The sequence below is a fragment of the Leguminivora glycinivorella genome, chromosome 12 (genome assembly GCF_023078275.1).
Source record: "Leguminivora glycinivorella isolate SPB_JAAS2020 chromosome 12, LegGlyc_1.1, whole genome shotgun sequence".
Lineage (NCBI taxonomy): Eukaryota > Metazoa > Arthropoda > Insecta > Lepidoptera > Tortricidae > Leguminivora > Leguminivora glycinivorella.
In genome coordinates, this window is record NC_062982.1 from 23,613,838 (window position 1) to 23,640,227 (window position 26,390).

General features: G+C 39.4%; 2 protein-coding genes across 6 annotated transcripts in view; one reads left to right on the forward strand and one right to left on the reverse strand.

Annotated features, from left to right (window-relative positions):
* Positions 1-26,390, reverse strand: part of LOC125231666 — a 241,101-nt gene that overhangs the window by 187,162 nt on the left and 27,549 nt on the right. For 2 of the 3 annotated variants that reach the window (XM_048137170.1, XM_048137171.1), the window contains one exon: positions 2,197-2,234. The exons of the other annotated variant lie outside the window; for it this stretch is intronic. In XM_048137170.1, coding sequence (XP_047993127.1) covers positions 2,197-2,234 — 38 coding nt within the window. The remainder of the gene's footprint in view (positions 1-2,196; positions 2,235-26,390) is intronic. 3 annotated transcript variants of the gene reach the window in all.
* On the forward strand, positions 4,303-10,040 carry LOC125231665. Of its 3 annotated transcripts, none has more exons than XM_048137167.1 (2): positions 4,303-4,686; positions 8,540-10,040. In XM_048137167.1, exons 1-2 carry the CDS (start codon positions 4,615-4,617, stop codon positions 9,548-9,550), a joined length of 1,083 nt encoding a protein of 360 aa, XP_047993124.1. In that variant the 5' UTR covers positions 4,303-4,614; the 3' UTR covers positions 9,551-10,040. The 3 variants fall into 3 exon arrangements, with proteins under 3 accessions (XP_047993124.1, XP_047993125.1, XP_047993126.1); XM_048137168.1 differs by lacking the exon at positions 4,303-4,686 and adding an exon at positions 5,872-6,505; XM_048137169.1 differs by lacking the exon at positions 4,303-4,686 and adding an exon at positions 5,872-6,495.

Genomic DNA, 26,390 nt, shown 5'->3' on the forward strand with positions numbered 1-26,390 from the left:
CACTGGCTATTCCCAACAGATCCTATTCACAATAACTACAAAGTCCATTGCCTCAGGAGTATTATACACAACCAGTATACGCGTGGTCACAGAGTTGTGAAGAACTTAAAGGTCAGGCTAGACTAGGAAGTTAGTGGAGATGAAAGGTAGGTGGTTATTACGAATGTGGTGGCTCCAACATCCTGGCCCAATTATTACAACTAGTTAAGGCGCGGCCGCGCCGGTTGCGACCGGATTAGAGGAATGAATGAATGAGTACGACTGAATGGAATTTAAGTTGCGGATTGTTAGCGTGTGGGAATCGCGGTTAGGTTCAGAGGTCGAGGATACGGCCGATGTATAAGATGGTGCGAGATTTGTAACAGTTGGTCAATGTCAAAGAAAACAAAACACAATACAACACAAACCAAAACAAAATAGGTCAATAATTATTTTCTAAATGTAACATTGTGAGACGTTGGTTAAGAATAATAATTGTTACTGAAATAGCCGAATTATATGGGTCACTGGGCCAGTGAAATAGTAAGATCGACATATTTATAAAATAGAAAATGATAAAGTATGTTTGTGTTAATTAACAGGGAAAGCATAATACAAACTAGCGGAATACACTAAAGATGTGGCTTGGTCACTTTAGTATCCAATCCATATGATATTGATTTCAGCTTTTTTCGTTACACTACAAGTACGTTGACCCCAGTCTCTGATGAAAAGTAACAACAGGCTCAATTCAAAGATATAAGTTCGCTGACATGACCAAATTCCACCTCCGGATGACACGCAAATTTGCCTCAAGTCCGAGCCCATTATTTTCCGATCTCAACCAGATTTTCCGGATCCAAGCCCGTCCGCTCCTTAAGCGTGGGATGTAATGGAGTAAATTACTTCTTTTCGCGCGGGAATGCGGAATCACCCGAATTTCATTCTTATTTCTAGATTTTATGCTTTTAACTGTACAGTATATCACTATAATGGTGTAGGCGATGTTATAAATAGTACCGCGTGACTTGAATGCGTAATAGGGCTTTATTCCAATCAACGCAGCGCGAAAATTTGTATGCCAACTGAGAGGGTTCTAGTCTCTTACGCGCATTTCGCTTACGGTTTCATTCGTTGTAAAAGTACACACAAAATTTTCGTCAAAATTCCAATACAGCTAGGAAATGTCGCCAGCCACCTTGGTTCCATGCCTCAAGGGCTATTATGAGATTTAAGCTAGCTATTATTACGTTTTGTGCTTAGTCTTTGTATCTAGTTCATGTAAATAAATGTTTGTCAAACAAAATAAACATTTAAGCCTGCGCCACACATAAAACGTTTTGATAGCGTTAAGCGTTAGCGGTGCGCCGGCGGAACGCTGGCTCGCAATCCGCGCTCGTTAGTTCCCGCCGGCGTCCGCTGGGAGCAACGCCAGCGTTCGTCCGGCGCACCGCCATCGTTGCGCTCCGCTAACGCTCCGCTACCGCTCCGCCTACGCTATCAAAACGCGCACGTGTGGCCGAGCTTTAAACGTATCCCTCCTTTCGAGTAATGGCGTACATAATTTAACGACAGATGTAAAATGATAGGCAGCGTTCCCACTTATGCGTCGCGTGTCTCGGGGCGCGCAAAGGGCGTCCGCGCCACGCCACCTGAGTGTAATTCAAAAAGCGTCTCCTCAGTACATTTTGTATAGGAAGGACGTAAGGCGCGCCGCCAAGCGGCGCGGCGCGCGCCCCGCCGCCGCCACGCCACCTGGGGCGCGTCTTACGTCTTTCCTATACAAAATGTACTGAGGAGACGTTTTTTGAATTACACTTAAGCGGCGTGGCGCGGACGCCCCTTGCGCGCCCCGAGACACGCGACGCATAAGTGGGAACGCTGCCTAAGGGTGCTACAATCTTTAACTGCCCTCTAGCGTCAATTACTTCAAACCAAGTTTCGAAAAGACGTAACTGTGCTGTTACACGGGCAACACAATTGCCAGCAATTCACATACCTACAATTGCCGCGTTTGTTCAATACGCACCAACTAACTATGGAGCAAACGCGGCAATGGTATGTGAATTGCTGGCAATTGTGTTGCCCGTGTAAAACAGCACCATTAAGTAACAATTGTGTTCTAATTAGAAATTACTTTTAGGAGATTGAAATTCTAATCGGAATAGTATGAGGACGAAAAATCATCAATGGTTTTAACATTAATTTGTAACTTACCTCCAAGATGTCCTCGTGTAGAAATGAAATCAACTTACCTGAAAAAGAAAATAAAGTATATAAGTAAAACACAAGTTGTAATGGTAAATACCGAAGAGGTGCATGGACCTTGTGAGACATATATGAAACCAAAGCAAGTTAAAATACCAGTGATAGAGATATATAGGAGAGGAAGACATATGTACTTTAAGCTCGGCCACACATGCTCGTTTTGATAGCGTAGGCGGAGCGGTAGCGGAGCGTCAGCGGAGCGCAACGATAGCGGTGCGCCGGACGAACGCTGGCGTTGCGCCCAGCGGACGCCGCCGGCGGGAACTAACGAGCGCGGATTGCGAGCGGAATGCGCGCGGATTGCGCTCCGCTGACGCTACGCTATCAAAACGCTTTATGTATGGCGGAGGCTTTAAATAGTTGATTAAAAAAGAAACTCTCCAAAAATGTGAATGACGTAAGAAATATTAATATTATTATAGACAAAGTTATGTTCGTAGTATCCAGCGTGGGACTGGGACAAGTGGGACATCTACGCAAAATAATAGAGTATCAGAGACAGAATGTTTTGAAGGACGTACTGACGGACTGGACGGACGACTGAGTACAGAACTTCATATCTTGAAATTATACAGGTATGTGAACTAAGCAATATGAATCAATTTACCTTACCATCTACCGTGACAAGTGGACAGTGGAGATTGAGGCACAAGGCGACTACTAAGTAAGTACTTACACCTAATTTACAAAAAAAAAAACAATTTGCATGGTAAATACAATTTTACAGCTAGCTTGTCTTCCGTTTCCTGGAAATCTCATTACACGCTCCTAGGTTTACGATCAGAGTTAGAACAGAATATCAAACACCCAACGGAGCTTTATAATTCCCCATAAATATGTTTAATATCCGTTTTAGGCGCCAATATTGAAGTTTATTGGTGTTTGAAATGTGTTAACTATGCAGTAGGCTCTTTTTGGCTGCCCGATCTTCACGAGTCTTCGAATGGACTCCGTCCTGCTGGTCATCCAAAATATCGTTGGGCAGACAGAGTGGAAGTTGACCTCCATGAGCTCTGCATTGGCGAAAACTGGCGCGATACCGCTCAAGACCGGGCAAAGTGGCGTGCTCTTGTGTTGGAGGCCAAAACCCATTTTGGGTTATCGCGCCAGCCATGTACATAAGTAAGTAGCAGTAAGCAAACTATGTGGTAGCGTCACTTGAGAGGATTTGTGTGTGTATACGATTAAAGAGAAATAAAGAACAGTGTGTATTTTAACAATAAATTAATAATCTCACGCAACGACATTAGCAGGGCTAGCATACGATTGCCGCGAGATTATGTCGCCGCGAGATAGACTACCCGTCCTAATGTTATTAAAACAAGAAGAACACTGTGATCTACATAAGTCGCGGCTACATACTGTCACGCCAATCACGTGCTAGCCCAGCAGGCCTAACACATGATGGCCGCGAGAGTATGTCGCCGCGAGATAGACCACCTGTCCTTATGTCATTAATACAATTAGACAAAGACGTGTCATCTATCTCGCGGCGACATACTCCCGCGGCCATCATGTACTAGGCCTACTGCTGGAGTAAAAATTCGACATTTTTGGGAACTCGGCATCATGTTTTCAACATAATTTTGAGCTTACGACCGCCCACTTCCCGCCGTAGCGATTTTTGAGAGGAAAAGTAGGTACACATCTGTCTAAAACTAGGAATAGTAGGAATATTGTAACTAAAAGCAGTCACACAGGGTGCCTTATCGGTAGTAACCCTGCCGACAAATTAGTAGGAGCCATGTTCATATCCTACGGGCCTAGCAGCTATATAGTGTGAGTAGTGTGGTAGCTTATCGCGTCGGTGCATCCTTTTCCCACCTTTCACCGCCCGCTGATAAAGTCATTTGTGTGTTCATCACGTTTTGCTGAATTATGGATGAAAGTACATTGGCTTTTTTGCAACTGTCTGTGTATTCAACTTTCTTCACATGTTTCCGAAGCGGATGAGATTCCTATAATACATAATAAGCTAAACTCGCGTGCATATCGTCTATAAATGATAAATATATGTGGTGTTAATGGTAAATAACATTTATCTCTCTCCCTGTTAACTTAACCATTGTATAACCTTTATTGTATCCAACATTTATCACAATTTTCAAAGCTTTTAAAAAAGAAGCTCGAACAGCTCCAGTTGTCTAGTCTATGGCATCCGGTACGACAAGTCATTAACTTTTTTGTGCACCAACATTGTCACGTTACTCTCAGAAAATCATCAGAAAATATTGTTTTATTAAATTGTTTAAATAAATATGCAGTGAATAACTATGTCAAAGTTATGTAGACAAGTGATTACAGTGAAAATGAGTGTGATTGACAGGCAAAATCATGTTCTTAGCGGTGATCCGCCTAATGTAAACAATGCGCCGGCGGCGGTCCGGCGCTCACTCCACAGCGACTCGTATTCAGTTTTGGGACTTATGTTTTAAACAAGTAAGGTAACAAGAACCTCAGGTATGTTGCGTTTATTGTTATATAATAACCAAACAAGATTATTTAGACAAATCTCAGTGTCATACATTCATATATCGAAATGGCGGAAGAGTACAACTTCCGTTTTGTTTTACTGTCAAACTCTATTGTTTGGATCAACACCGTCTCATGGACAGAGTATCATACCGTCTCTTTCTTTCGCTGTTATTAACCATACTTTAGAAAGAGTGGGTTATACTTTACCGTACTAGTAATACTGACTGACGCTTTATGTGTGCCAGACTTTATGACCAAAACGTTTGAATTGTTTATATATATATATTTTTTTCTATGCTGGCACTTTCCGGTTGCCCATAAACTATGTTCGTTTTTTCTCTCGTTTGAATACTGGTCTCGAAGTAAAACTATCGTTAACAAGTGCGTCGAAATTACTCTTATTTTTTCGCGAGTGCTGTTAAAATGGGAAAAAGGAAGAGAGATAAAGAAAAAGATGAAGTTTATATTAAGAAAAAGATAAAAAAACTTCAAGAAAAGCTGCAAAGACATTCCGTCGAACCAGATCGCAGTTCTACTCCTCCTGTACAACCGCAGTCGAAGACTCCGCAGCAGCCGCCGACAGAAGACTCTTCACCATCACCGGCGTCTTCACCGTTGCATACTAGGCCACACGATGACCCTGATATAAATGCAGGTGCGTTTATGGTTAAATATACATAGTTCAGATTTATACTGAGGCTTCTTCTTGTCAACATCTCATACATATTAAACCGACCAATATAAGATGTAGCAAATACTGGCTAGGCAGAGTGGATATAAGACATGCCATTGACTATTATATCTTGTTTTATAGCAGGCGCTATCACAATGCGGATAGACAATGCTAATACAATATACAACTTTGCGCTATCACTTGCGGATAGACAGTTTAATACAAAATACATATTTTGCGCTATCACTTGAGGATAGACGAGCCTACATTCATGTACAACTTTGTCATAATATTACCTATTATTACAGAAATTGTGGACGATGAACTCCCTGAGGAGTTCCTACTTGCTCTGGGGACTGAAGGTCAGGAACAGGCAGAAGTTGGAAACCCTATCAGACCTGAATTGGCCTCCCGCTGGACAAAAATTATGAATGACGGCTTGGGTAAAGAGGCTAGAGAAGCAATTGTGAAAAATACCCTCCACCAGCCAATTTTTCTGCTGCAATAGCACCGATAATTAATCCAGAGATTGCGTCTACACTCTCAGATCCCTCGGTCAAAAGAGATAAAAGGATTATGATAAGACAGGGCTTAACAGGCACATTATTGTCTTGCCTAGGAAAATGCTTAACTGACGTTTTACTAGGAAATATTAACTCTAAAAAGTTAATTGAAGAAATCAATGACGCTGCGAAGTTGGCTGGGGAAATCCACCACCATGATTCAAATTCGAGAAAATTCTTTTGTTTGGCTGGAGCGAATAAAACCATCCAAGATGCTATTCGTCATCAAAAGACCGATAAGTTTTTATTTGGTACAGATTGTGCTGACAAGATCAGAGCTGCACAAACAATCCAGAAAACTTCAAATACTATTAAGAACCATCCAGAGAAAGAAAAGAAGCAGCAGAAACAAGCAGCAAATAACAAACAGTTCAAGCAGTTAAACTGGAAGAGCCCACCACAATACAGTCAGCAGTATCATCGGATGCGTGGTGGGCAACAATACCATCAACCCCGGAAGCACTACAACCAGCCTCACCGGAAAGAGAGACACAGCTCCCACAAGCAGAGGTCCAGATATCACCGATAGAACCTGAGGTACATGCAGGTAGACTTAAACATTTTATTGACAATTGGCTTGAGATTACTGATGATCCAATAATTTTGAAATGGCTGGAAGGGTACGAAATTCCATTTCATACTATTCCTCCGCCTCATGAGGCAATACAAAAAGTGTGGCATGGAAAGGAAAAAGAAAGTATGACCTGTGAAATCCAGAAATTATTTAAACTTGGTGCAATTTCACAGTGTTCTCCAGACCCCAATCAGTTTACATCTCCAATTTTTTTAGTACCAAAACCCAATGGTTCATTTAGATTTATATTAAATCTAAAAAAGTTGAATGAATATGTAATAACACATCATTTTAAACTAGAGGATATTAGAACTGCTTGCAAATTGATATCAGAAAACTGTTTTATGGGTTCCATTGATTTGTCAGAGGCATATCTTTCCGTGCCAATTGCGGAGACACACAGGAAGTTTCTAAGGTTCCAATTTGATGGACAATTATTTCAGTTTAACGCTTTACCGTATGGCCTATGCTCAGCTCCCTATGTTTTCACTAAATTAGTTAAACCAGTTAGTACCTACCTCAGAGAACAAAATATAATTTTGACATGCTACCTAGACGACAGTATTTATTTTAACCAATCATATAATGGATGTTTAAATGATATCAAAGTAGCATGTAAACTATTTCAGGACCTAGGGTTTGTAATTAATTTTGAAAAAAGTTCTTTGACCCCTAGCAAAACATGCAAGTATCTGGGATTTAATCTCGATTCTACTAACCTCTCCTTATCAGTTCCACAGAAGAAACAACTTAGTATTCTGGAAATTATTCAGCAGTTCAAATGTAAAAGATCCTGTTCAATAAGGGAATTCTCCCAATTACTGGGAAAACTTAACTCTGTTTGTCCAGCTGTTCCATATGGCTGGGTTTATACTAAACTACTAGAAAGAGAAAAATATCTTGCATTATTAAAATCCAAGGAGAACTATGAAGCTAACATGATTCTTCCTAATATTATTTTTTCTGAACTTCATTGGTGGAGTCAAAATTTACACAAATTCAACATAATTAAAAATCACGATTTTTGCATTGAAATTAACACCGATTCGTCGAAAACGGGCTGGGGGGCAGTATGTGCATCAAATAGAACATCTGGATCATGGTCAAAACTTGAACAAGAAAGTCATATAAACTATCTAGAGATAAAAGCAGCTTTTTTAGGTCTACAATGTTTTGCTAATAATTTACATGACTGTGAGATTCTTTTAAGAGTTGATAATACAACTGCAGTAGCTTATATAAACAAGATGGGTGGCATTCAGTTTCCTCATCTCAATCAAATTACAAGGGAAATGTGGAAGTGGTGTGAGGAAAGAAATACATACATACAATCACGCCTGTATCCCATAAAGGGGTAGGCAGAGCACATGAAACTACTAAAGCTTCAGGGCCACTCTTGGCAAATAAGGGGTTAAAAGAAAACGAAACTGTGGCATTGCAGTGACAGGTTGCCAGCCTCTCGCCTACGCCACAATTTAACCCATATCCCACAGTCGCCTTCTACGACACCCACGGGAAGAAAGGGGGTGGTGAAATTCTTAACCCGTCACCACACAGGCAGGAAAGAAATATTTGGATATTTGCTTCCTATATAAACACTAACGATAATTTTGAAGCAGATGAACAATCCAGAAAAATTAATATTGAATGGGAAATTTCCCAGAAATATTTTGATAAAATCATACAAACATTTGGCCACCCTGATATAGACTTATTTGCGTCAAGGATTAATAATAAATGCCTGAAGTTCATTTCCTGGAAACCTGATCCATATGCTTTCACCGTAGATGCCTTCACTGTCAATTGGAGTGATATTTTCTTTTACGCCTTTCCTCCTTTTTCCTTATTGTTAAAATGTCTAAACAAAATTAAAAGGGAAAAAGCGGAAGGTATACTAGTGTTCCCATATTGGCCCTCTCAGTCATGGTTCCCTCTTCTAAAATCATTGTTAATTACAGACCCTTTAATATTCAAGCCTAATAAAAATTTACTGTCGTCTCCTTTCAGAGATGTCCATCCCCTACATCGTCATCTTACCCTGGCTGCCGGGCTGCTATCGGCGAGGCGTACAGTAGGCGCGGAACGCCAAAATCAGCAATTCAGATAATGTTAAATTCTCTTTCAAATAACACGCTGAAACAGTATGATACTTCTTTCAAACAATGGTGGCTATTCTGTAAGCAAAATAAGATTGATGTTTATCAGGCGTCTATACCATTCGTACTTAAGTTTTTAACAGAGCGTTTTGAAAATGGAGCCTCTTATGGCACAATTAATAGTACTAGATCCGCTCTATCTCTTCTTATTGGACCTAGAATAGGAAATGATGATAGGATAAAACGGTTTGTTAAAGGAGTATTTCGATTAAAACCTCCTACTCCAAAATATAATATAACATGGGACCCTAGCATTGTCCTCAATTATTTAAAAGGCTTGTACCCTAACGAAGTTATAAGCTTGGAACAGCTTACCCATAAAGTGGTGATGTTACTTGCCTTAACGACAGGACACAGAGTCCAAACATTATCCTTAATTAAGATTAATAATATTCAATTTACTCATGAGGGAGTTCAAATTTTTATACCAGATTTAATTAAAACTTCAGGAAAAAACAGTAAACAACCATTATTAAATTTAAAAATATTCAGTAATAAGATTGAAGTCTGCCCAGTCACTACTTTAAATTCTTATATCAAAAGAACACAGTCTATTAGAGATACTAACAGTCTTTTAATTACGCATAAAAAACCTCACCATGCTGTTTCTACCCAGACTATAAGTCGCTGGATAAAAAATGTACTTAAGGAGGCAGGCATAGACGTTAACATCTTTACAGCCCATAGCACTAGACACGCCAGCACATCAGCTGCAAGCAGATCTGGTATATCCATAGATATTATCCAAAAAACAGCTGGTTGGTCAGAAAACTCTATTTGCTTTGCTAAGCATTATAACAGACCAATTTCTTCAGAACCTGACCAGTTTTGTAGTACGATATGTAACTTGATATCAGACTGAATGTCATGTTGATTATAATTACATTGTTATCTTAAATGTTACTGATTTAATAAACAGCTTTATTTCTTAATCAGATTGTATGATTATGTACTCGCAACCCTATCTTTGAACATCTACAATGGTTAAGTTAACAGGGAGAGAGATAAATGTTATTATTAGATTAAACGAACTTACCTTAAGTGAAGTTCTATCTTAATAACATGATTCTCTCTCCCTGTTAAGAGAGTCCCATCCCTTCCCTTGTGTATATATGCTAATATACTTTTCCCATTTACAGGGTTGCTCTAATAATCTACTGAAATATACTTTAAACGAAATGACTTGTCGTACCGGATGCCATAGACTAGACAACTGGAGCTGTTCGAGCTTCTTTTTTAAAAGCTTTGAAAATTGTGATAAATGTTGGATACAATAAAGGTTATACAATGGTTAAGTTAACAGGGAGAGAGAATCATGTTATTAAGATAGAACTTCACTTAAGGTAAGTTCGTTTAATCTAATAAAATATATCGCGTGCGTAATTAGAATTACCAACGACACAAATTCTGTTAATATAAAAAAGTTAAGTGCCGCACAAGTTTCTTGGAAGAACCTATAGTGACTTAAAGAGATACTTCAATAACGGCAATCACATAGCGATTTATTGAAATTTACGAGCACACCGTTCGTATCCGACCCCCGAGTCGAACAATAACCGGCAATAACTGCGAGAGAACGAGCCGCGAACAATATGGAATCGGGCGTCTTGAACGTTAGTTTCATTTCATCTGAATAACGAATAAGTACCGCCTAGTTACTCCATTATGGAAGGCACCCAATTTATTTGTTGAGTTATTCGCTCGGTTTGTGGTGATAAATTTTCGAGCGCATTGAGAGTGGAGGCGCTCTGTCGTTTAATATTGCGAAGATGTTTTTCTTGCGTTTGGCTTCCTAGAATTTTTGAAGTACGTACAAGTACATATGTCGTATATGGGAAGTGTAAACGGTAAGGACTATTCAAATTGTAGTGTATATTACTACTATAAAATAGAAAGCATACTAAGCTTTAAAGCTCGGCCACACATTCGCGTTTTGAGAGCGTAGGCGGAGCGTTAGTGGAGCGTCAACGGAGCGTAATGATAGCGGTGCGCCGGACGAACGCTGGCGTTGCGCCCAGCGGACGCCGGCAGGAACTAACGAGCGCGGAATGCACAGCCAAAGACAACCACACATACTAACCCTTTGCCGTAAGAACCTACTTCCAAAACGCATCGTTGATCTATCTTCACTTCTTTTATCTACAAGACGAAAAGTCAACCACAGCCTAATTTCAACTCTTAACGTCTACTTCCAATCTGCAATCCGTTTTCCTTATCTTCCAACGCGTTAATCTGCGAAAACAGCCACAGACTAGCTCCTTGTCTTAACCGTCTACTTTCAAACTGCATATATTCCTACAAAATGCGCATGTTCGCGTGTCCAACAGCTTCCTGCCGTCAGGAGGAGCACGCGATGCCATCCATCCGGGGATTTGATGGCCCTGTAATGACGTGAACTGACGGACATAAAACATCCCCCTTATGTTGGGTTATTTAATTGATGCAGACTGCATATTGATTTGGGTATGTTTGGGGGGAAACGGTGGGCTACTTCAGACACTGTTCATCTTATAAGACTTAATATAACTTGTGATATGAGAGCAACGTCTTATGGATATCATATCAAGTAGGATATTAGGGATAGAGGGATTTCATCGCCCTTGAATCTCGAGCAAATTAGAGTTTACCTTCATCTTCAGAAGACCATAGTCGAGGTACTTTAGCCGAGATTGTGGCAACTGTGGTCTTCTAAAGGTAGGTACATGCTTCTATTTAGTACTAGTAGCTTTAGTTAAGGACCACCTCACAGTAGCGTCTTTTGAGCGCCGGCGTCTAAATAGCGATAAGGAAAGAACAGTGGCCACGAGCCAGACGAGTCTTAGATATGCAGTATGCGCTATATGTAGATGACCTACGCCTCCTGCTATATGCTAGTTAATGAACTACAAAAAACAGCTAAGGGGCCAATTAAAACACAAGTAAACATAGTTTCATTAGAAGCGCAGCATTGGAGTGGGCGCGCCGAAGCGCGACGCACTAATGTGCATGGACATGCATATTTGCACCTCCGTCCTAAACGCGAGTGCATTCAGCATGCATGTTAATTACTGCGATGTCTTGTTTAGGGTTCAGTAGGGGACACACTGTGCCACAGTTGGGCGCAGTGTAAAAAGTATTGTTTTATAAAGACTATGGTTTAGGACAGTCGCCTGCAGCCTAATACAGAAAGATCTGACATCATCTTTTTTCTAGAAATTTTTCACATATTGCTAGAGAAGTAGGAATCGCAAAACCGGTGCAAAAAAGGGTTGACGCACATTCGCATCACATGGTAAAAAGATGTGAACCGTATTTATTCAAAAACGTATTCGTTAAAAGATTGTCGAAACAATCACTTCTCTAATAGACCATTATAATAAGTGTCTGTGCTAGGTTGTGATAAATGTTAACTTAATCACAAAGAGTTAGATGCAAAATATTGCAAGTCAGAATCGTGTAATAACAGTGTTACAGACAAAAATCAAACATGCCGAAGCTTTGTCGGTATTATTTGACATATTTACCGCTATACCTGTACAATTCTTTTATTGAGACATCTGTCATGCGTCAATGATGACATCGTATACGCAATTACGCACAGTCGCACACAGACTGTAAATTGATTTGAATTAATGAACGAGAAAAGCCTTTTTAATATAAATATTATAGGTCATTTTTACACAGGTTTCACACAAGGCTTGTGTTGTGGGTACTCAGACAACGATATATATAATAGACAAATACTTAAATACTTCGAAAACATCCATGACTCAGTAACAAATATCTGTGCTCGTCACACAAATAAATGCTTACTGGGATTCGAACCCAAGACCATCGAGTCATCCACTTCGCCCGACCGTTCGCCAGTTTTGTAGCATGCGTCAATGTTGCACAGTATCTCATTACATAAATAAACACAATTTATTAGAGCCGCTCTGGGGGAACAGCGGAACAATCTCGCAATCTGTAAACTAAACCTAAATTAATTTGTTTATTTTTTCTTATTAATTTGCGGGTTTTTGCTACTGTTTGGGTTTCTGGGGCTATTGTTTCGGCGAATTCGCGCGTGTTATCACATACTTGAAGTAATTTGAGACTTACTTACATTGTTTTTTGCGAAGCGCTTTCCGGTGAAGTTTTGCTTATCTTTGCAATTTTGGGCTTAAAAATAAAACAAAGTGAGTCGCGAAGGAAACAAGAATATACTTTAAATACTAATCATTTCCACCGAAGAGTTTGTTTTATTTTGGTAACTCTTAAAAAGTACCCGCTTTAAAAAGTTCTAATTGTCTATTTATCATTGTCAATATTTCACTGACTAACATTAACAGTTATTCCAAAGACATAAGGCCCAACAATAATCCAAGAATAACTAAATTAACCAAATGAACAAAAATAAACAGACGCCAAAGGACTAGACAAATGAACGCGATGTGCGCTCCAAAACAATCGATTTTAAATATAGCCCCAAGACGAGGGTGACAGAACAGACAAAATGCATGTTAAATGACACGGATTGATAGCTTAAAACACTCGAAAATTGTCAGCACGCGTGTCGAGTACCAATAACTCTAGAGGTCTACGAACACCGAAGTTCCCGGGCAACTTTCTCCGTCACTCTTAAATACTCTGTGATTAGAGTAAAAGAGAAAGATCTTGAGGACTTCGGTGTTCGCGATGGACCCTCGGGCTTCGAAAAACAACATGGCGCTGTCGAATTTGTCAATTATCTTTCTCCCCAACCACTTAACATGCATAAGACGCAGGTAGAACCAGGTATGGTATTGCTAGAAGCTCCGTCAAGCAATACTGACACGTTTGGGGTTGCTATTAGAAGTATATCCAAACGCATGGTTGTGGTTTTTAGTATTTGCAAGGCGGTATTTTCGCTTGAAGAGTTTATGAAAGGGGATGCTCGATCTTTGATGGATGGCGCGGTATTGTTTTGTGCGAACGGCTCAGTGAATGGAAAATTGAGGTAATTCATACTTCTAAGAAGAGATTGAGCGTGAATGGTCGGCCGAGCATTATAAATAGAAAAAATCACAATAAGAATGAAAGTTTTATTTGCGAAACTTGCCGTCTTATTTGGGATAGACTTGTTCAAATATTAATGCAGGAACTCAAATGCATACATATACTAACAAACCATTGATAACCATTAGTTTCTATCTGTCATTCTGATATTTCATTTTATGTCTGTCGAATATCCCGAGGATTAATATAAACTTGGAAAGTGGTGTTCAATTTCATATTTTTGACGACCGCTCTAACCTAGTTGGCCTGTTAAACCGATGGTCTTGGGTTCAAATTCCGGTGAGGATACTTATTTGTGTGATCAGGGCAGCTATTTGTTCCCGAGTCATGGTGTTTTTTATGAGTACTCATAACACAAGCCTTCTTCAGCTTATTGAAGGTCTCAGTCAATCTGTGTAAGAATGTCCTATATTATTTATCATTTATTTGTTATTTTCCAATTCTGATAACTTGCACCCGGGGCGCGGTCGAAACAGAAACCTAACAGATAAAAAAAAGACTCGTATACTTTATTAGTTAAACACTTTATCGACAAATCGTGATCGGGCGCACCACGTGAACGTGAATGTTTACGGAGCACATTCCGACGGCCCTACGCTAAAAGGGGCGCTCCGATTTGCTGACCTTATCAATCCGCTGTTCTTATTTTGGAGGAATTATAAATAAATAAATCAAACGCCTAGTTAAAAGCGGCAGCAGATCCTAATACTTATAGATTATATACAGTATGTTGCCTGTAGCATGATCAAATAATTAAAACACATCAATATGTGTTTTAATTAGGTATTTGTATATTTTGTACCTACTCCTTAAACGTTGATACTTTTGTTTAGATAGATTTAAAAAATGATGAACTCTTTAGATTCTAATATTCGATACTAATTTATATTAGCTTCAATGTAAGACATCATTTTTTGTATTGACGTTTTCTGTCACGCTTCAAACATAACGAAATTCGCAATACATTGAATCTTAGAAAAAAAATCAAAGCAAATTATTTTAGATAGTCCGTTTGAAGAGTATATCCGACATTTCCTCCTGTTACAGAAGACACTTAGCACAGTATGTTTAAATTAAATGATCATAAAATTACATTAAACTGCTGCATCAGACGATAAAGATTTTCCTCCAGACAACGGCCGAGGGTTAACGACACGAGAAGATAATTTACTTTTAAGCATAATAAAGCATTTAGCCCCATGAATTTTCCCCTAATCACATAGGGCGATAATTTCTTAAAAAGGTATTAAAAGCCTGCCAAAATCACGTACCAAGTTGCATTTTTTAGAGACATACAGCGCCCTCTAGTTGCACGGGAGGGGACCAAGGTGAAAAGTACGAATTGGCAATGTTTAGGTCGATGGCAGTGATAAAAGAGGGTGAGCCGTGGGGTGCGTGCTAGACCAATTAAATGCACAGACGTAAATACTGTAGTATGAATAATAAATTCAAGAGTATTAGATAAGTGTCTATTTTATGATGTTGGTAAATAAACACGCGACTATGAATTGCTTACATGATTTGTATGTTTTGTACATTGCAGTATTATGCTTTAAGTATTAGTAGCGAATGCCAAAAGAGATGTTGGGAGACCTTCAAAGATTGCGCCAATATACAAAATGTACCGAGGAGACGTTTTTTGAATTACACTCAGGTGGCGTGGCGCGGACGTCCGTTGCGCGCCCCGAGACACGCGACGTTTAAGTGGGAACGCTGGCTTAAAATCGACTACCAAAACTGGGAGAAGCTTGCGGAAAAGCGAAAGGAGTGGCGAAAGTGCGTTGGAGATGGTCGCAAGTTCGTCGATGAGACCTGGTTTGCGGCACGTGCTGACAAAAGGGAAAGAAGACACCATAGCGGAACGTCGCAATCGGTTGCAAGCTTCCCTTGTCAGCTATGTGGCAAAATATGTCGCCCTCGCATAGGTCTCTTTAGTCATCAAAAGCGATGTCTCTCGGACATTGCACCATAAATCGTCTGAAATAGACGCTAAGGCCAGTAGTATAAGTAGCAGCAGTAAAAGGTATTGTTCTTTTCATACATATTGACTATCGGACGTAGATATTTTTTTTATGGGAGAGTAATTTTTTTTCGCGATTTCGGGATTTATCCTAAATATGTATATTGTAAGTTGCTCAGTGTTACCTACCGTAAATTATTCCGATTTAACAACAAAACCAGTTTTTTTGCATCGCCTATTTGTGTGATGGATATTTGATCCACCATGTTGACAAAACAAGAGTGGACAAGCCCTAGGGCCTAGACATAAAAATTATAAATACACTTCATAAGTAGTGCATTTTTCCGAGCCTATATTGTTACCAGCAGATGCACATGCAGCTGCAAGGTGCAAGCCATTCCACAGCTGTAGCGACTCAACAAAACCTGTCATAGGCTCATTTGCAGTTAAGTAACAAATCAAATTAATGAGTCATGTAATAGAAGCGTTTAACTCGGTACTAAAAAAATATTATACTAATAAATAGAATACTTACTATATATATTACATAGTAAACTTTTGACATAATTTGCCGGACTTCCGGTTGGGACGCCATCATAGCGGTTTCGTGTCGTGAATAATTTATTTTTCTTTTACTCATTAATGTTGTTTAAAGTGTAATATTGATAGCGTATTATGCAGTAAACTAATGGTGTAGTGAGAAGCTGATGAAGAATTGTTCTCGAAACGCGTTTAGCCTCTTTTTAGGGTTCCGTAGTCAACTAGGAACCCTTATAGTTTCGCCATGTCTGTCTGTCCGTCCGTCCGTCCGTCCGTCCGCGGATAATCTCAGTAACCGTTAGCACTAGAAAGCTGAAATTTGGTACCAATATGTATATCAATCACGCCAACAAAGTGCAAAAATAAAAAATGGAAAAAAATGTTTTATTAGGGTACCCCCCTACATGTAAAGTGGGGGCTGATATTTTTTTCATTCCAACCCCAACATGTGATATATTGTTGGATAGGTATTTAAAAATGAATAAGGGTTTACTAAGATCGTTTTTTGATAATATTAATATTTTCGGAAATAATCGCTCCTAAAGGAAAAAAAGTGCGTCCCCCCCCCCTCTAACTTTTGAACCATATGTTTAAAAAATATGAAAACAATCACAAAAGTAGAACTTTATAAAGACTTTCTAGGAAAATTGTTTTGAACTTGATAGGTTCAGTAGTTTTTGAGAAAAATACTGAAAACTACGGAACCCTACACTGAGCGTGGCCCGACACGCTCTTGGCCGGTTTTTTTGTCGTAAACAGCCGGTAGTCCACGTGCTCTTGTAAAATCTAGTTATCAATTTACAAGTGCTAAGTCACCGTACAATGTCGTACTTACCGTACAAAAATTACTAATATTTATTAGCTCATATCACCTTGACACTGGCGAAATAGTCCCAATGGACTGAAGCCATTTAATTTTAAAAACTGAACTGAACTGAACTGACATAATTTGCCAAAAAAAAGGCCAAAGATAACAATTATTGTTGTTTTCAGCTGTTAGGTGTGACTCGGAATTGTTAGTTGTCAAACCTGACCCTAGGCTGTCATGAACCGTGTCAAACTGTCGGGGTAGAGTAAGGAAGGTGTGATTCGGCCTTTGATAGAAAAAACCTTTGTTAAAGTAATATATTTTATAGAGTATCATATCTCTATAAAATATATTACTTTTATGCTAGCTTGGTCCAATTCTATCATTAAATGAGCATTTCTAAAAAAGTTTGTACATAGCCTAGCCACGTCAGCAAATTTTAATTGATCCTATTTTGTTACCAACATATAGTAAAATAAGTCGACTTTCGTAAGATATATACAGGATAATTATTATAATTAAGAAAATATAGATACTAGAGAACCTTAATGACGAAATAAAACTTACTAAAATCTCAATTCATAAAAAAAAATCTTGGTAACAAAATAGGAATAATAGAAACAAATTTAACTTTTTCCTTAATTTTTGTACAAACTTTTTGAGAACTGCTGAAATATTTAACTTTTTTGAGACCAATTGGTCCGAAATTTGCTCATTGAGTAAAGTGAGATCGACGAACTTTTCGCACTGACATGGTCAGAGTTCGCCCCTGCCTTAAAAGGGGTAATACACGACGTTAAACCGACTTATTTATTGCGCCATAATTCAGACGAGCAGTCGTTATAAACGGCCATTCCACTCAGATTAAAACTAAAACTACCTTCACCATAGACAGAAAAATATAGACGGGAGATTTTGAGCACGAATAAATAACCAAATGTCATTCCAAGCTCTTATGATATGAAGCATACAACGATGCAGCTACCCTATTTAATATTCAATCAGTACCGTGGTATCGCTTTTTCTCTCCAGTCTCCAACTCATTTTTTTAAATTATTATTATAAATGGGCTTACTCTTGGCCACAGACTAGCCAAAGGCAAAGACGTGGCCTACGATGGAGTGAGCTCGCCCAGAAGATGCCTGTTCACTCTTGATTTGAAGGTTGCCGGGTTATATGAGCTCGGAAATATAGCCGCCGAAAATTTAAACTACGAAACATTTGTACGTCTGTTTATTCACCAGCTGGTCATCATTATCGTATTGGAGGACGTCACATTCCCGTCTTCAGTAGTCTGTATATTTAGGTATTTCAATAAATGTAAAAATTTACCCTCGAAAGACTCCTTCACGATAGTAGGTTTACTTACATGACAGTTGAGGGTAAATAAAAACATTACACGACCAAATAAGAAGGTTGAAGACAGGTCGCTTAGTGACAGATCCGCTTAAAGCTCAGCCACACATGACGCGTTTTGATAGCGTAGCGTTAACGGAGCGTCAGCGGAACGCAATGATAGCGGCTGGCGTTCCGCAGTCCGCTCGCAATCCGCGCGCATTCCGCTGACGCTCCGAGCTTTAAAGCTCGGCCACACATGCGAGTTTTGAGAGCGTTGGCGGAGCGTTAGCGGAGCGAGCGCAATGATAGCAGTGCGCCAGACGGACGCTGGCGTTGCGCCCAGCGGACGCCGACGGCAACTCACGAGCGCGGATTGCAAGCGGAATGCGCGCGGATTGCGAGCGGAATGCGAGCGCATTCCGCTCCGCTAATAACGCTACGCTATCAAAACGCTTTATGTGTGGCGGAGGCTTTAGTGTTTTTATTTGGTTGGTTAACCGACACATATTGTAACTACCCGAAGATGTTCAGTTCAAATCATTTGTTTACGTTCTTTTAAATAGGCATTTAAAAGAACGTGCTTTTAGGCAAAAGTACAGAGTACAGAGTATAGGGGTTTCTACTAACTATGACCCCACTAGATTATTCATCAGGCATGCGTGTCTCGAGCAGCTCAGATGGCGGTTGAAATTAAATTAGGGGTGAAGCCGGTGAAGGTTATGGGTTGGAAGCGGTTGTGGAATGGATGTCATTGCGAATGTGAAAGTTCAAGTGCCTACTCGCACGCTATGCTGTAGAGTAGATTCTTTGTCTACGCTTATTTGCGCAAAACAGTAGTATACCTAAATATTAAATACTACCCATCTAGTTAGCTCCTGCGTAGTAGCCGCGCCTGATCTACGTGAAGAGATGATTTCTAAATTCCATCATCGGCATTTGACCAAAATGTTATTTTATTATAGGTGCAACCTTGTAGCTGCCCCTGATATACTGGTTTCGAATCCTATCTAACAGAGTGACGCCTGCAGACCAACGCAACATACGCATCTCCGTGGTGTGAAGTTTGTTTAGGTGGCATTCGTTTGTGGCCTAGCATTGTGTGGCATTACTGCCGGTCTTACCGGTTTTGCTCCTTTCGTAACATAAACATAGAAAAATAAGTAACATAGGTACATTATTTTTCCAATTATAAGTGAATTCTACATTTCTTATGAGAGTTATCAATCAATCAATCAATCAATTTCATTTATTTAAAGGACCAACTGAGATCATTGTTGTTAGTAACTATGCAATTACATAATAATAACTTAAATATGGCGTAGGGATGTGACGCTGACGACCCCATCGCCCACTGGTTTTACCAGTGCAATCAGTCAACGCAGGGCAACTTGTGGCGAGCTGTTGGGGAACAGCGACCCCACGTACCCGAGTGCTCCTGGGGAGTTCTGTTACCCGTAAGGCGGGTGGGTGGGACAGTACTCTCTACCTCTGGCTTGCCTTGGCTGGCCGTCCAGAGTGGAGTCATATAATTTTGCCTAGCAATAAAGCCTCTGCCACACATAAAGCGTTTTGATAACGTAGCGTTACTGCGTTAGCGGAGCGTCAGCGGAGCGCAATGATAGCGGTGCGCCGGCGGAATGCTGGCGTTCTGCTCGCAATCCGCGCTCGTTAGTTCCCGCCGGCGTCCGCTGGGCGCAACGCCAGCGTTCGTCCGGCGCACCGCTATCGTTGCGCTCCGCTACCGTTCCGGCTATACGCTATCAAAACGCGCATGTGTGGCCGAGCTTTAAAGTTGCAACTTGTACTATCAGCTGCAAAATGGTGAATTTATCAATGAATTCATTCATAATTTCTCCATGTACTTTTGCAGCTGATAGTACTTCCTCATTGTTCTTCATTTCTCAGAATGGTGAAGTTTTTACGCGTGTTTGTGTAACATTGAGGACGATACACAGTTAGCACCACTTGAAAGTCTTAGGCCGTGTGTCGTAAATTTAAATTCATTGCTCTATACGCTTTAATGGATACTAAAAGTTTAAGACGTGTCCCGAGACAATAATAAACAAGCCTCGCTAATTTAATGAAAATAAAGATGTCATTATTATTGTACGTATTTTATGGAAATATTTTAGTGACAGTAACTGGCAATACGTAATGTTGACGAAATATATAGTGAGCTGAAGTTTGAGAGATTGGAGACATTCCTTTTATTTGAAAATCAAGAGTGGATTTACTTCCTGTACCAAGATAATTTACTTAAATTAATTATTCCTTACTTTCGGAAATAATCATTAAAAAAAGATGCAATTCGTTTCGTGACCAGAAGTAAAATGCTACTTCATCGGAAATAAAATAGTAGGTACATTATGTTACAAGTGCGAAAAAGAGAAAGTTCGAAACGAGTGGCGATAAATTAAAACCACCACCACCACCGAAGGGAGTGTTTTAAATCGACACGAGTATCGAATTTCCTTTTCGCACGTGTATCGTACGACGTGTTTCAGTACAGATGGCCCTCCAAAGTTTCGACCTGACATATAATGAACCACTTCTCGCACTAGTGCGTAATACAACCACCATCTGAACTGAAAAAGGGTGTTTCGCATTATAATAACGGGACATAATCACATACACCTCACCCATTACATTTTGAAACTAGCTACTAAATTTCGGGGACAACGTTGTCCCCGTGGTCTCTGAGACTGATTAAGTCCCGTTTTTTTATAATTTAATGTGTAATAATCGTGAAAGTTTAAAAGGGTGTTTCATCCCATCGCCTTATAAAACCCTGACAATAAAAGGATATAAAACAGGCTAACCAAAACAAATTACAGCCAAACCTTGTTTAGCATAGGGGTAAATATCCGATTGGGTATGGAGAGCGTTTAAGAGTAAATCTCTCGAAACGGATCGCTTACAGAAATGGGCCCAAGCGCCACGCCCCAACGGGTATAACCCGACCTTTTGTAAAGTAAATGTTATCGGGTTGAGTAGAGTTGGTCAGTACATTCGGTAAGTTTTCGGCATTCGGCGTATTAGGGTAGTTTTCCACTATTCGCCCAAATAGTCTGATTAAATTCTGAAAAAAGGGTCCAAAGCCTCCAATGTATCTCCTACCCTATGTAAATGTCAATCATATTTTGAAGAAGTTGTTAAAGAGATGAACTGTTCAAGAATTCGCAGATTTGATAGACTTTGTTCGAAGATACACTTTAACGAAATTAATTCCTAAAACATCCGCCACACATAAAGCGTTTTGATAGCGTAGCGTTAGGGACCGGCCACATCAGAGCGTCGCGTGTCTCGGGGCGCGCAACGGACGTCCGCGCCACGCCACCTGAGTGTAATTCAAAAAACGTCTCCCGTCAACGTCAGGAGACGTTTTTTGAATTACACTCAGGTGGCGTGGCGCGGACGTCCGTTGCGCGCCCCGAGACACGCGACGTTTAAGTGGGAACGCTGGCTTAGCGGAGCGCAATGATAGCGGTGCGCCGTAGTTCCCGCCGGCGTCCGCTGGGCGCGTTCGTCCGGCGCACCGCTATCGTTGCGCTCCGCTAACGCTCCGCTACCACTCCGCCTACGCTATCAAAAAGCGCATGTGAGGCCGAGCTTTAAGAGTTTTAATTTGGTGAAAATCTTTAGCAAAATGTTCATATAAGTCTTAAGCTAAATCTAGTTTACATGATAAAATGACGGATAACAAATTTTGCCACATAATCGGCGCTGTGGCCGAGAGCTTCAACAACGTGGCCGAATATTAGTTATTCGGCCAAAAGCACAATTGGCATCTCTAGAACGGGCTCGTGTGCTGAAATGCCTACATTATCGTCCGTACGTGCGGCGAGTAGGGATAGTGGCTTAACTTTTAAAACGTGTATTTGATAGGGTTTCTCGTTTTTGTAGTGTGCTATGATGGGCGCAGTTGGGCCGTGAACGTTTGGATTATATAGCCTTATGATAACTTCAAGGATTATTTGTAAACTAAACGACCTTTGACTTTGATTTTTAGGTCTCTATTACTTTTTTGTGGGTGAAACTAGATTTTTTAAATACAGCATAGCATGCACATATATTCTGATATAGTTGTCATACATTTGTCATATCATATGTGATACATTTGTCCAAAAAAACAGCAACTGTAAGTAGTTTATTATAACAATAAACCTACAAAACAAGCATATACAATACATATTTATATTCATTAGCCAGGCTAGCCATATTGCCAGGGATTTGGCGTACTATATATATTATTAATATTGCGTAACCAATTTTTATAAACAGATTTAAAATTAAGTTTTAGGGACAGAAACCACAAAATGACATCACGAAAACTTGAAAAGACGTACAAATAAAAACAAGCCATCAAAAAACGTTTACCCGGATTACTGTTTCCAGCAAACGGCAAAAAACCCGGTTTATCCCTCATTGTGTCCCGTTCCCACACTCGTACCCCACAATATCGCAAATAGGAAATCGCAATTTGCCTAAGAAAAGTGGATTTTAAAATTTCTATTTGATTTCTTTCGAAAGGTCGTAAGTGTTGGTAAAGTTGGGTTAAGATAAGATCTTTGGAAAGAGAACGGTTGCTTGAATACAATCGCAGTTACAATGGTCGCGATTACAATCAGATCGAGCGGGGAAAAAATATTGTAAAGTGCATCTTGGGTAGGATGTTACAGGGTTCCGTGGATATTAGCTATTTGTGCATTTATTGAGTATCTATCTGCCATAATGACAGTTAATATTGGCGCCTAGAGATACCTACTTTTCGAAACGCATATTATTCATTAAAAGTTAATTTTGCAAAGGAAAACAATTGTGATGGACATGTACACATACCTGCCTACACTTTTACGTGCATTTTGCATTTTGTTTCAGTGTTACTCTTGCAATTAATCAGTTTATGGATATCTTTACGACTACACATAATGAAAAGGTCATATACACATGAAGTCAAATTGTTTAATAATAAAAATGTGTTATTTCTACTACGAACGAACAAAATACCTATCTGAAAGCCGCTCAAAACCATTATAATAATACAAATCCGAGCCTAATAGCGATAACTTAGAACTTACAAAATTAGTGCCAGCGCAATCCTAAAAACTAGGAACACTGGTAAGATGGGCTATTGAAAAGGGACCGTCTTACCATCTGCCGCACCCGGCGCCGCGGCGACCAAACGACGCACTTACCCGGGACAGTCTCGACTCACAAAGTCTTACCCACCGCGGACACGAACAATCTTACGCCCTTTACGATCATGTACACGATTAAGCGTGTAATGGCGCTGGCAAAAATTTAGAAGGGGTCAAATTATGATTATGTCGGTATTATTGAATTTTGAAGAGGCTATAAACAATGGTTTGTTGTAGTATTAAGTTTTATGGATGATCAGTAAGGAAAGTTAAATGTTATTAAAATTGTTTTGGCTTATTTATAGCTGCACCTGCAAATTCATCTCTTTTTTTTTTTTCAAAGAATAAGCAAAATAAAAAGTTCCGGTAATTGATAGGTATGTATGTTATTTAACTTGTAAGTGCATTCTTTATTTGACTGATAAAAATAGAATTCAGTTATCTTCAGAAATGGGTATTAATATTATTGATGATTTTGTAGTACATGTGATTATTTGTAAATAAGTAAATAAGCGTTGTCTTTGTTGAAACTCGATTCCCGCACAAAAACAATTCATTATTTCGTTGTGGAAATTTGTCAAATTAGAAAATTTTCTAACAACAAACCAGTACCGGCAAACCTGTATCAAACCTGGCCACCCTACACAAATACATCATATAGAAACTACATATTAATATAACAAAGGCAGGGCCGTAATTTTTGAGGCAGCACGTGTTCGTAGTATATGGCGGAAGAAAAAACAAATCCGTGTCTATAGATAGGGGTTGTTATCTCAGAAATCCGCCATTTTTTCTACCTCTATTATTATCTATCGGGATTGCGATCGGCGCTGTGACAGTTTAAAGTTTCACTCTTATTTGCAGGATAAAAATCAAACTAATAAATTCAGTGCCATGGATCATGAATCTTTAAGAATGCTGGTAGACCGAATAAGTAATCTTCGGGCTCCCGGTCGCGTCCGTGTTTCGTGTACCCGTTGCCGGGTATCCGTTCCCGTGTTACACGAATCCGGATTTCTGGCCCGTTTGGAACGGGTAATTAGGGACCGTGTAATTAAGGTCCGGGTACCCGTGTAGTCCGTGTGTCCGGATCGACGGACTCTAAAAACCCGCGGGTCCGATCCGTTCTCGACGCATAGTGATGCTTGATAATCGTTCGCGTTCTTGGTTCAAGCGAATATGAAAATCAGTTTAAAGAACCAAAAATGATAAAACCTTAATAGCTAAAACGAAAAAGGGACAGCGGAGCAATTGTGACTGGGGGACAAATTTTAACTACTCGATTTTTTCCATGTTTTACATTTTTATTATTATATAGGGCACGCGTTTTCAGTGGCCTAAATTATTATGATGTCAGAAAGCATGAAACTTGGTATGCACATAGCTTTGACGTTCATAAGAATAAATAGAAGGAGAAACACGCCGAGGAGTCAATCTCTTCCCCCACTATTATATCCCATTTTTAGCGTTTTAAAATTTTTACGAAAACTATTAATTAAAGGTTTTGATAAGTAAATATTACGAGTAGGTACTTACCAGAAATATGTCTAGGAGAAGTACCATGAAATTCTCTACAATATTTCCATTTTAAGTATATTACTAACAGTCGGTAGTGCTACCCCTACTCATCCCACTAGTAGTTAAACACAAATATTATGCGGGGGACTTAAGCATAATTTGAAAATGATGAGTAAAGCTATATACCTTAAAAGACAGTATTGTAGAAAATTTTTATAGAGAATATACTTTTCCTAAATATCGTGATTATAGCTTTCACGGTTTTCATGACAATATAAAAAAAAAAACTGAAGATAATGATATAAAAATGAGGGAAAAGAGGGGAAACATTGACACTTCGGCGTCTGCGTACTTTTATATTTTTCTGTTAAGTGTTTGTAAGTTATCTATATACATGTCAAGTCTCATGCTTTTTGTCACACCCTATCCGACTAGCTCAAGTTAAGAACCAGGACCATGGATACATATTCACTTCAAAGTGGTTCCCTCCAAAATAACAAAAAAAAATACCATTCTTAACTATAGGTATTTGTAAAACAGCGCGGCTACATCTAGAACTTTTCAAACAAAAGGTTTGTCCATGTCAAAGGGAAGGCGAGTGTGAGGTTTGAGTGTCATTATTATCAGTAAAAATCACCACGGTTATTGGTTATTGTGCCGCCCACAAGTCATTATTATTACCTTTGTCTTCTCATGCGACGTTAATTCTACTAACTTCTTAGATAAAAACTAATAACTCGATAGTTCAAATACATTTCCTTAATTTGAAAGCTATATTTATGAAATAAAACTGTGGAAACTGAGTGTCACCCGTTGTCCAAGGACGCTGTAAAGTGTTCGAAACGTCGGGATGAATAGTAAATTCAGGATACGCGATATAATCCGTTTCCATAGTTATGTATTTGTATATCGTCGTATGTATCGTCGTTGTAAGTATGTATATCGTCGCTTAGCACCCATAGTACAAGCTTTGCTTAGTTTGGGGCTAAGGCGATCTGTGTAATGTCCCCAATATTTATTTATTTATTTTACAACTATGAGACATAGAATCTATGTCTGATATAACTATACTATGGGTCTGATATAACTATACTATGGGTGGTATGGTCCCTATAGTAAGGCACCATGAACATTATAAAACAATCAAGTAATAGAACTTTTCACACAAACCAATACCCTGTTTAGACTTCTATTAGTTAACCTACAGACAAATAAAGTCCATTAAACTCTACTTTTCGCAATTGTCTTAAGCAACTTTATTGAAAAAAAAAACCAGTTGACTAGTGCGCCTGGTGAATTATGGTATGGACCTATAGGAATAGGAATACGTTTGTAATATTTGTATTGAATATCACCATATTATCTAATCTGTACGAGTAGCCTA

Excerpts from the sequence above, each read along its gene's own strand:
- LOC125231665 (XM_048137167.1), top strand. The coding sequence starts at position 4,615 with ATGCGCCGGCGGCGGTCCGGCGCTCACTCCACAGCGACTCGTATTCAG. Across the intron at positions 4,687-8,539 it reads GGGACTTATGTTTTAAACAA|AGATGTCCATCCCCTACATC; the intron begins GTAAGGTAACAA and ends GTCTCCTTTCAG.